At 36.0% G+C, this 10,771-nt stretch overlaps 1 protein-coding gene across 2 annotated transcripts; it reads left to right on the forward strand.

Annotated features, from left to right (window-relative positions):
* The first annotated feature begins 4,525 nt into the window (after nucleotides 1-4,525).
* On the forward strand, nucleotides 4,526-10,771 carry LOC102223743 (WD40 repeat-containing protein SMU1). Of its 2 annotated transcripts, XM_005808615.3 has the most exons (12): nucleotides 4,526-4,615; nucleotides 5,435-5,645; nucleotides 5,843-5,995; nucleotides 6,348-6,458; nucleotides 6,540-6,668; nucleotides 6,780-6,899; nucleotides 7,192-7,308; nucleotides 7,504-7,631; nucleotides 7,771-7,897; nucleotides 8,416-8,583; nucleotides 8,723-8,875; nucleotides 10,114-10,771. In XM_005808615.3, exons 1-12 carry the CDS (start codon nucleotides 4,590-4,592, stop codon nucleotides 10,210-10,212), a joined length of 1,542 nt encoding a protein of 513 aa, XP_005808672.1. In that variant the 5' UTR covers nucleotides 4,526-4,589; the 3' UTR covers nucleotides 10,213-10,771. The 2 variants fall into 2 exon arrangements, with proteins under 2 accessions (XP_005808672.1, XP_014327836.1); XM_014472350.2 differs by having other exon boundaries at nucleotides 6,348-6,668.

The following is a 10,771-nucleotide window of genomic DNA, read 5'->3' on the forward strand; positions in this document are numbered from 1 at the left end:
ACCACAACGAAACAAAATGCAATAATGTAAACAAATGTTACGGACGAGTTTCTGGGCATGTCAATGAAATGTACCTCCAGTTTTATTATTACAGAAGGATATTTGCTCCTAACTTTATCTGGCATAACAAAATTAAATCTGAGATGCTTAAAAATTTTTCTTGAGATACATTCCTGTAAGATTACTTGTTTAAATAATGAAGTCTCCGTAATGTTTGCAGCAAAGTGCACTTTTATTGAGATTAAGATCACATAAAGCTCACATTTCATTAATAAAATGAAACAAAGGAGCTAGGATTCATGAAGACAGATAATTAAGAATTTATGATTTGTAATGTGATGCACTTTTAACTCAGATCAAAAATGTTAATGTTATGTTCTGTGTTTTTCTGTGTATTTATTTCGAGTTTCTGTCTCTGAGTCTCCCTGTTGTCCTGTCTTACCCTTTGATTGCTCCCTGCTGTGTCTCGTTTCCTTGATTACTCCCTGTGTATTTAACCCCACCTGTGTTCCTTGTTCCTCGTTGGGTCCTCATCTCATTTAGTGTCATCGTGCTGTCTCTGTCTGGATGTCCATTTGTTCACCCAGCACTACCTGTGTTAAGCCCTGGTTTCTGCTGAGCAGTGCTGCCTGGGTTTTGGACTGTTTGTTTTATTTGGGATTTCATCATTAAAACCACCATTATTCATCTTACCTTGGTCTCCAAACGTCTGCCTCACCTCACATTACCGCACATTGTGACAGTGAACTTTGATGTGAAAAACAGATTGAAGGTTTAATCTGGTGTGAAACATTATTTTTCTTTTGAACTGTCCTGAATTTCCTTGAATTTTGACTTTGAACAAGGTTGGCTTTCATTTAAACATTCATAGAGATCTACTAAAAACTACTGAAAAAAACTTTTTTCAGTAGTTTTTTTTATTGCTTTTCATTAAACTTTGGTCAGAACTTGTACTTAACATATTGTAGATGAAAAGTTTTCAAATCTAGGCCTTAAGGTTCAGTCTTGAGGCTTAGATCAAAAGGCTGAATCCCATCTTCAGTATGTAGTTAAGTTCAGAGTCCTGCACCACCAGCCCTCAAGAACTGGATTTGAATACCCCTCTTGTAAAGGATGTGTTTAAAAATGTAGAAGGCTGTGTAAGTGGAAGACAGTCAAGACAGACAGTTCTTCAGAAATGGGAAAAGTCAACCAAGAGATACAAGATATTTTGCAATCATCTTGTAAATTCTGAAATATTGTTCTCAAAGAAGAGCTATGTCTGCAGTTCTCAACTAAAGTCAAACTTAAATCCAGGGAAGGCTTGACTTTGCTATTGGTACTCTTTATCATAATTCAAGATGTAATCATGAAGAGGAGGGAATCTGATTTGGTATCCTCTTGATCTGTTGGTGTCTTCAAACGAATGGTTTACAGAAGCTTACTGGTTTGGAAAATGGGAGCTATTCTTTCTTTAGATCTGAGAAATCAGTTTCTGCCTCAAACAGAAATTCAAATATCTTGGTGTCTTGTTCTCCAGTGGATGGAATAAGACATGGTGGCACAGTCTGAAGCTGCAAAGAAAGTGCTAAATGGAAAGATTTTGATTTACTGCTCCATCTGTATTTCAACCATCTGAATCATGACTGAGATAAGAGTCTTAAAGGAGTCCTGATCAATATTTCTTTCAGAAAATCCTTTGGGCGTTTTCACTAAAGGATGAATGCATTTCTCTCAAAATATGTAATAGTTTGAGTTTTTTATTAGATAAAATAAATAACTGGAAACAACCTACATGTCTTAACAGGTCATGAAAGAACCTTTTTAAATGGATTCTTTGAACAAACATTTTAGATTATTTTACAAAATATCTCAAGGTTGCATCATCATCAAGGATATTATCTTTGAACAAAATAAAAAATTGAATCAACACTGCTGTGAAAATATATAAAGTTTGTATTCTTTGAAGCAGTATAGAGAAATGAAAGAACCATGACTTATGCAGTATTGGGTTGTTAAGAGTCCCTACTTACAGAAATCTTTAATTAACTTCACAATATTTATTAGTGTTCTAATATTCTTGTTATTTGCCTCAGTATTATATTACACAATCATCGATCAACATTCTGGATCAAAAATCTGGTGTATTTTAATACTTTATCCAACTTTTGTTATTAAATTTTGTTGTTCTCTTGCTACTTCTAGCAATTATTAAAGGCTCAAATGAAATAACATGCAAACATTCTTCCCTGTTCCAACTCATTCATATCCAAATCCTCTTCCTTCAGCAGTATTGTACTTGTAATCCCCTCTTTATCTGACAAGAAGCTTCAAAGATTTATTGTTATGAGCAAAATGTGCTAATCTGTTTTCTCCATTATAATAAATTCTGTTGAAACTCATTCATGATTTGGAGTAAGATTCCCCATGTTCTCATGTGGGTTTGTTTTCATTTTTTGTAGTATCTGCCAGTTTATTTTGAAAAATCATAAATCTGTTTTTAACAAGTCATAAAATACATAAAAATATATGGAAAAAGTTAATGAATGAACAATCACAAAGACAGTTAGCTAAGATTGGATGCACATTTGCAAGATGATTTGATTATCTCACCTTGATAATCGGGACTATCTGTAAAATCCATAAAAGCTATTTTTTCCCATGCATTCTGAACAACCTATAAACAGATGCAACCTTGTGTTGATGTATTTTATTTCCTTCACTTCTTCCCAGGTTCATCCATCTCTTCTGCTGCCCGGCCCGGGCAGCAGCGCTGCCATCGATTGATTCATTCATCTGTTCATCTTTCAAAGAAGCTGCTGCACTTTGATTTGTTGTTGAGGAAGTTTCTGCGCGGTCAACTCAACAACACCTCAGATCACATAATATGTATTGCTTTACTCATGAATTTAGCAGTCAGGTGAGAACATTTCCTCATTGTGCTGCTTATGATATTCAAATATGTTGCAAAGATCTGATTTTATTATAGTCAAAAACTGGCAAGGCCATAAATTTAGAATCATCTTTTGTTTTTTCCCACAAAGGATGAAGCGATTAAATTACAGCCGTTTGTTCTGCTGTCAGTCTTCCAGCGCGGTGGCAGCTACCTCATTGGAAAGCATTCTCTAAACAGCTCCTGCTTTGTCATGAGAGAATAGGGCAGAAAATACATTGATGGATTTTTTTCTGCCTTCATGTTAATGTATTCTGAGGCACTGGGGTGTTATGGTACTTTGCTGCTCCTCATTGCTCCTCCCCTCCCCATCCTCTCTGTTGCTCCTCATCACTTTCCAATATATTTCTCCATCTGCAAAGACAAATACAACCAGGCGGGATCTGCTGTGTTCTTGTTGCCAAATTCACATCGAATGTGGATGGGGCTCACAGCAGGATTATGTCATGATTACCCAAAACAATCAAACCCTGCAGATTGAAGTGGTGCATCATCATAACCTTGAAAGACCTTCACTGGCAGAGAAAAGGGAGTCAAGAGGGCCTTTGTGTCATAACTGTGCAGACAGCAGCCCCTGTTGATCATGCAGAGAAATAAACAAGTGCTTTATAAAAGAAAAAGACAACAGCTACACGTGCTAAAAGTACAGCAACTCTAGGTTAAAGGAAATATATTTTATGTATAGTCTATTAATAACAGCTGGTTTAATAACCTTGTTCATGATCTGAGTAAACGTGAGTCAGGAGTAATGTGCTGCTACATAATTAGTTGTATTCTTATAGAAGCTATGTTACTGTTATTTTAATAGATACATAAAATTTTTGATGTTATTTAGAAGGCTACCAGAAAGAGTGAAATCAGAGACCAAATTGCTCCTTAAATAATAGCACTCTGCTAAATATCAATATAAAGGCTGAGAATACTGTAAATTCAACTTTTATTTTAATAGTATAGTCTCACACTGAACATTTTAGAAAGATCGAAACTAATTTCAGATTTATTGAGTAACACAGTAATTGTTGACAATATTATAAATTTAAGTATTCCATTTTATACTGACATGATCCGACATAGAGGCATACCTCTCTTAACTACCCTTCAAATGGGAAAGACAAAATAAACATGACATTCAAGTAAGGGATGCATATTGATCTATGGGGTGCAAATAATTGTATAGGACGACGATTGAAAAACATTTTTTCAAACTAAAGTGTAATGTATTCCAAGGTTAACGTCACCAAGTGATGGACATTTTATGAAAAAATATGAAAGTGATAATTAATTCACATTTAATTACTTAATTCATTTAGTTCTGTTTATTTCTATTTTCATCTATGTAACGATTAGCACCTTTAAACAATTATGAACATAGTTTTGTTTATTTGATACATACCTAATGCATACAACAACGATATATATTTTTTATAATATAATTATTATTCTATTTCTCTTTTGGCACCCGATCTCAGCCTAAGGTTTATAAAAAAATATTTTATAGTTTTTTTTTTTAAATAATTTTTTGACACAAACAAATACGACGTTGCTTGCAGCTTTTATTTTGAAGAGCCACAGTTCGTTCCATCACTTCCGTATCTCTTCTTCGTGTTTTTTCATGCGGTAGGAGTGTTTTGTGGCTGCTTCATCGAAATAAATAACCATGTCTATTGAAGTGGAATCTGCAGAGTAAGTAGTCTTTGAAACAACCGTTAACTTCCATGTGTTTGATAAAAACTTGCGGAATAATAACTGAATATCAAATATTTATATTTAAGGAGAGGCCTCGCTCATCCTCAGCTGCAGAACACCGACCGATGTTAGCATCCAAAGCTAGCTTGCTAACTATTTCAAGCACTTTAAACGTATATCCTGCTCATCAGCTTGCCTAACTAGAATGTTTAGTTAATTGTAGTGCAGGAATGGGCTTTAAACTGCTCACTTGTTTCATAGTTATACTACCCCCCACACAACTAATTTGAAAAGGCTAAATGAAGCTAAAGTTAGCATGAGTTAGTATTCCGCTCCTTCAGCTATTACTGTCAAACTTGGGCAAATTAAGACATTATCATGCAACATGTACTGTTTTACCTAAATATGTAGACATATTGTTTTGTAATTTGATGCGCTCCGTAGTTCCCTCATAATTCTGTTAAATAGAAATTTGTAAGGATCTGAAACGTCTCCCTTCTGGAGACGTTTTAACGTAGGAGGTTTGTTAATAAAGCGTTTTTTTTAGTATATATTTGGTGATTTTATGAACCTATTAAATGAAGAACATGAGTGACGCCATATATTTGATAGATTTGCAATATTGGGCATGCTACCTACATATCCAAACAAGTTGCATGTCAAAAAAATGGCTTAATTAAAAAAGAAATGTGCACAATAAATCATGTAAAATATTATATTGTTAACATGAAAAACAGCGACAGCACACATTGTATCTAACTATTACATTCAGAATTCATATTAGCTGTATCACCAGTATAATTTCTGTCTTCCCAGCGTGGTACGTCTGATTATGCAGTATTTGAAGGAAAATAATCTGCACCGAACCCTGGCCACGTTGCAGGAGGAGACAACAGTGTCTCTAAACACAGTGGACAGCATAGAAAGCTTTGTGGCGGACATCAACAGTGGCCACTGGGATACCGTCCTGCAAGCCATCCAGTCCCTCAAGCTACCAGATAAAACCTTGATAGATCTTTATGAACAGGTGAGTTTTGGATTTGTTATTTTTGTTACATTAAATTCTACTACCTATCAACATTTTCAGAACTATATTGTTTTTAATAGTTATTCTAGCTCATTTTGACCTATTGCAGACTAGCTTCAAGTTATAATTCATTTATTTTATTAGATGTGTTTATAAAATTAGCTTATTATTAACCTGTGTATCCTTTTCCTAACCAGGTTGTCTTGGAGCTTATTGAGCTGAGAGAGCTCGGTGCTGCTCGTTCACTCCTCAGACAGACCGATCCCATGATCATGCTCAAACAGACGCAGCCAGAGAGATACATCCACTTGGAGAACCTGTTGGCTCGCTCCTACTTCGATCCCAGAGAGGTGAGTCCAACATGTGCAGCAGATGCAGCATTGTTTTTTCGTTATGGTATTAGTTTAGTGTCCTAATTAAATCCTATTTACTGATCTGGGGGAGATCTTAGTTTTCCAAGTCGAGTCAGGTCTCTGCTTCTGGATTGGAGTTCAGTAAAATCATTGAACATCCTGTTGGATGCATTTTCTGCTGGTATTGATTGTGATGTATATTAATTATTTATTGCCCAGCCCTAGTTTGTCACATGTGTTTTTTAAGCTTTTATATGTGCACTTTAAAAATTGATTGAAGAACTAATGCACAATGTGGAATTTTGCAGCATTTTCCCTTTATAACTTACTTGGATGTGTTTCTGTACAGGCTTATCCAGATGGCAGCAGTAAAGAGAAGCGGCGCGCCGCCATCGCTCAGGCCCTGGCAGGAGAGGTCAGCGTGGTGCCGCCCTCCCGTCTCATGGCTCTGCTGGGACAGGTTAGTAACCTTAAAACTTTTAAACTTGCATTATATACAGACATTGCTGACATTTCACAACTCTTAAATTTCCTTCTTCAGTCTCTGAAGTGGCAGCAGCATCAAGGTCTCCTGCCGCCTGGTATGACTATCGACTTGTTCAGAGGTAAAGCAGCTGTGAAAGATGTGGAGGAGGAGCGCTTCCCCACTCAGTTGAGCAGGCACATAAAGGTACCCACACTGTCAGAAATATGGCCTGCAGAGGGGGTTATTTTGGCCACTCTTTAATCAAAGCTGTTCATTTAGCCGAGCTGGGGTGTAAGTCATTTTCTCTCTCTGCAGTTTGGACAGAAATCTCATGTGGAGTGTTCTAGATTCTCCCCTGATGGTCAGTACCTGGTCACTGGGTCTGTGGATGGATTCATTGAAGTGTGGAACTTCACCACTGGAAAAATCAGGAAGGTAAAAACACAAAATCTTACTGTTTTTGGTCTCGCTTCTAGTGCAAGTACTAGTTATGATTGAAAGAATCTGCCAGTGGAACGAGTACTTTTAAATTAATATTAAGGAATTAATTACATAAAACAAACTCCTATATCTTGCTGAAAAGTTTCTTGTAAGTTAGTTTTGTCTTATTTTAAATGTACTAAGATATTTGCCTTAGAAACTAGACAGAAAATACTTGATAAGATGTTGTGCTTTTGCAGTGAACTTGTGTATTTGTTTGACAAGACTTAATTTGTCTGTTTTCCAGGATCTGAAATATCAGGCTCAAGATAACTTCATGATGATGGATGATGCTGTGCTGTGTATGTGCTTCAGTCGAGACACTGAGATGTTAGCAACTGGAGCCCAAGATGGAAAGATTAAGGTCACTTTTTGTTTCTGTTGTATTTTGAAGTTTTTAAAACACAGTTTAACTCTTACTGTTTTCATTCAGCATTCTTATTTCATTCCTGATTATTGTAAAATACATTTATTTTGTAAAAACATAAACTGATGGAGCAGTATTTTCTGTTCTCTCTGTCTTGAGTCATCATTAAATACTTTGTATACTTGCATGTAGGTGTGGAAGATTCAGAGTGGTCAGTGTCTGAGGAGATTCGAGCGCGCCCACAGCAAAGGAGTAACTTGTGTGAGTTTCTGTAAAGACACCAGCCAGCTGCTCAGCGCCTCCTTCGATCAGACAATCAGGTAAACTCATCTAAACTTCTCTTTTTCACTCCGAATATTTTTGAAAGTGCAGCTTTTTAAAGTCTCAAGTGGCTTTGTAGACTTTGCTGAACACACATGCTCAACTCTTTTCATTTTTCGTGTTTTTGTTTTGCACAAGAATCCATGGACTGAAATCCGGTAAATCACTGAAGGAGTTCCGTGGCCACGCCTCGTTTGTCAACGAAGCTACATTTACCCCAGACGGCCATCACATCATCAGTGCTTCCTCAGATGGAACAGTCAAAGTAAGATATTGAAAAAAGTTAAGATTTTATAAACTATAGAAAAGAAGAGAAAAAAGAGTGATTTAAGTTGTTTTTCCAGGTCTGTATATTTATGGGGAGAATTTATGTACATCCAGATTTTCAGATCAGTTTTCTGCTCCATTAGGACACCTTTTTATTATGTTTTTTTTTTTATTTAAAAGATGCTCATCCAAATATGTGTATTCAACCATTCAGCTATTTGACACTCTAGCAATCTATTCATTACTTTGCTCCTCCTTTTAATTTTCCATCAACCTATTATTTTGTCTCCCTATCCATGTGTATTTCCCTCCATTAATTTTTTTGTTTAGTCACCACAATTAATTTATTAATCCTTACCTACAGTTAATATTCTTTCCTTCAATAAATACTACATGAAAGAGAACTTGAGTCTGAAAAAGTACAGCAAACTTTCTCTTTAACTTATTGGGATCCTAACATGAATCATCTAGTCCAGTTGCAGCATACCGACTTCTTTCCTTGTGTTTTCTTTTCAGGTGTGGAACGTGAAAACTACGGAGTGCAGCAGCACATTTAAGCCTCTTGGTACGTCAGCTGGCACAGACATCACCGTCAACAATGTCCTCCTGCTGCCCAAGAACCCTGAGCATTTCGTAGTGTGTAACCGCTCCAATACAGTGGTCATCATGAACATGCAGGGACAGGTAAGTTTAAGTTTATATATATATATATATATATATATGTATATATATATATATATATATATATATATATATATTTTTTTTTTTTTTAAGCTTTTAGATATTCGTTTTATGTGAGCATCTTTGCTTTTCTTGAATACAGATTGTGAGGAGTTTCAGCTCCGGTAAAAGGGAAGGCGGTGACTTTGTGTGCTGCACTCTGTCGCCCCGCGGCGAGTGGATATACTGCGTAGGTGAAGACTTTGTGCTCTACTGCTTCAGCACCGTCACAGGCAAACTGGAGAGAACACTGACGGTACGATGCTGCACGCAAACACAGATCAAAGAGTCCAAAAATATCACAGCACACCCTCTGCACCGTTTGTGGTGCAGTATTTGTCAGGCAAATATCCACACAGGTACTGATGGTGAGAACGTAAACCTGCAGGATGCAAACACAAACTGATTAATACTCAAGGTTGCATCTTAATCAGTGATTTTCAAAATTAAGCTTATTGTTATTTATGGATTGCCTTTAAACAAATTTCCCCACTTGCTTTGCTGCTCTACTTTTATTTTTAAAAGTAGCTTTAATAATATAGTTAACTGTGTGCAGAAATCCTGACATCCATGCTTTGTTTTTAAAATGTATAATTTACTGAAACTATAATGCTTTGATCAGAACATTTTTCCTAATTTTTTTTAAATAACTGTGCAGATATTTGCTGTAGTGTTAGCTTTTTCTTATCTACCACATTGATACTTTATTTTGTTCTGCAACACTGACTGAAAAGCAACAGATTTTCTCTCAAGTTTCTTGGGTGTATATATATTAATGAAGTTGTGCCACTAGTCATAAAGTTATGCCTTTTCTTTGTATCTTCATGTCTTTTCAAGTCTTGTGTCAATCCTGTTGTTCTTCTATCCATCTATATCCACCTGTATTATGGCCAACCTAGGTAACCCAACTGCATGTAAAAAAAAGATAAAATCCGGACCTCTTCCTCAAATCAAATCCGGATATTACTTCAGAATTTATTTACAACAAACTGAAGCTGTTTCTTCAGGGTGAAGCAAAGCCAAAATTACAAGGATTTTACCCAGTCAGCGCTTCCAAAACTCTATAGACAAACAAAAGGAGACACCTTCCCCCATCTAGGCCTGTCACAGTAACAAATTTTGCTGGATGACAAATTCTCAGTAATTATAGTAATAAACAATAATGTTGTTTTAAATCTATTTTCAAGTAATATATTGAAAATAGCTTAATAATGCAAGATCACCCACTCAAAGACCAGTAATTTTTAATTTAGTAAACAACCTTTAACATTAGAACTGGATAATAAGAAAAAAATTCTAGGAAGAAGAGGATCTGCAACTCAGATCTGGAAAGAAACCAACCATAATCTGTTCTTCTTTGACGTCTGTAGTTTTTGCAGCTTCTTTTTGACCACTGCTAAGTTGAAATGAAAACTGAGTAGGAACCCAGTTTTACCTTTAGCACAACAGTGAAGTTCTGCTCCAGGTGACTGGTTCTGCTGCTTTCTTCTTCAGGTTCACGAGAAAGATGTGATTGGCATCGCCCATCACCCCCACCAGAACCTGATCGCCACTTACAGCGAGGATGGCTTGCTGAAACTCTGGAGACCCTGAAGCATCCTCAGGAGAGGAACCTGGACATTCTCTTTTCTTTCATTCTTTTTGTTTATTTTTTGTTTTTTCACTCTGGTGAATCCTTCCCAGGATCAAATGGACTTTGATGTATAGGAGAACCATCAGCCTTTTACACTCAGAATAATAGAAAAGTAGTTCATTTAAAAAAAAAGTGTACAGTTTTTTTTTTCGTTTTTTTTTTAAGTTTTTGTATCATTAAAATCTAACAGCTTATGGCATTTTAATGTATCCTGTGGGACTAAAGTTCTTTATTAGACAGAGAAATGTTTTAGCTTCAGTTTTCCGTCACAGATGTTTTGTAACAGCTGGACAGGAACTCCTCATCTTAAAATAAGGTTTTGATCCCTTAATTTTTCATTTGTTCAAAACAGAACTCCAAAGATGACAGTAAGAAAACTTGCTCAGTGCAAAGAAATGTGAATGTTTTCATATGAATTTAGGACATTTCTGGCAAATCACTTGAAAACTTGAAGATTTACTGGAAGTATAAATGCCATGTAACATTTTTCTGTCTGCCATTAAAGCCCTCTGAGCTGAA

This window comes from Xiphophorus maculatus, chromosome 23 (genome assembly GCF_002775205.1).
Source record: "Xiphophorus maculatus strain JP 163 A chromosome 23, X_maculatus-5.0-male, whole genome shotgun sequence".
Taxonomy (NCBI): Eukaryota; Metazoa; Chordata; class Actinopteri; order Cyprinodontiformes; family Poeciliidae; genus Xiphophorus; species Xiphophorus maculatus.

What these genes read in the sequence shown, in the direction of transcription:
- LOC102223743 (XM_014472350.2), top strand. Translation starts at nt 4,590, where the DNA reads ATGTCTATTGAAGTGGAATCTGCAGA. An exon ending in ATTGAAGTGGAATCTGCAGA is followed by an intron (nt 4,616 to 5,434) that starts GTAAGTAGTCTT and finishes CTGTCTTCCCAG; the next exon opens with CGTGGTACGTCTGATTATGC. An exon ending in TCCTTCGATCAGACAATCAG is followed by an intron (nt 7,632 to 7,770) that starts GTAAACTCATCT and finishes GTTTTGCACAAG; the next exon opens with AATCCATGGACTGAAATCCG.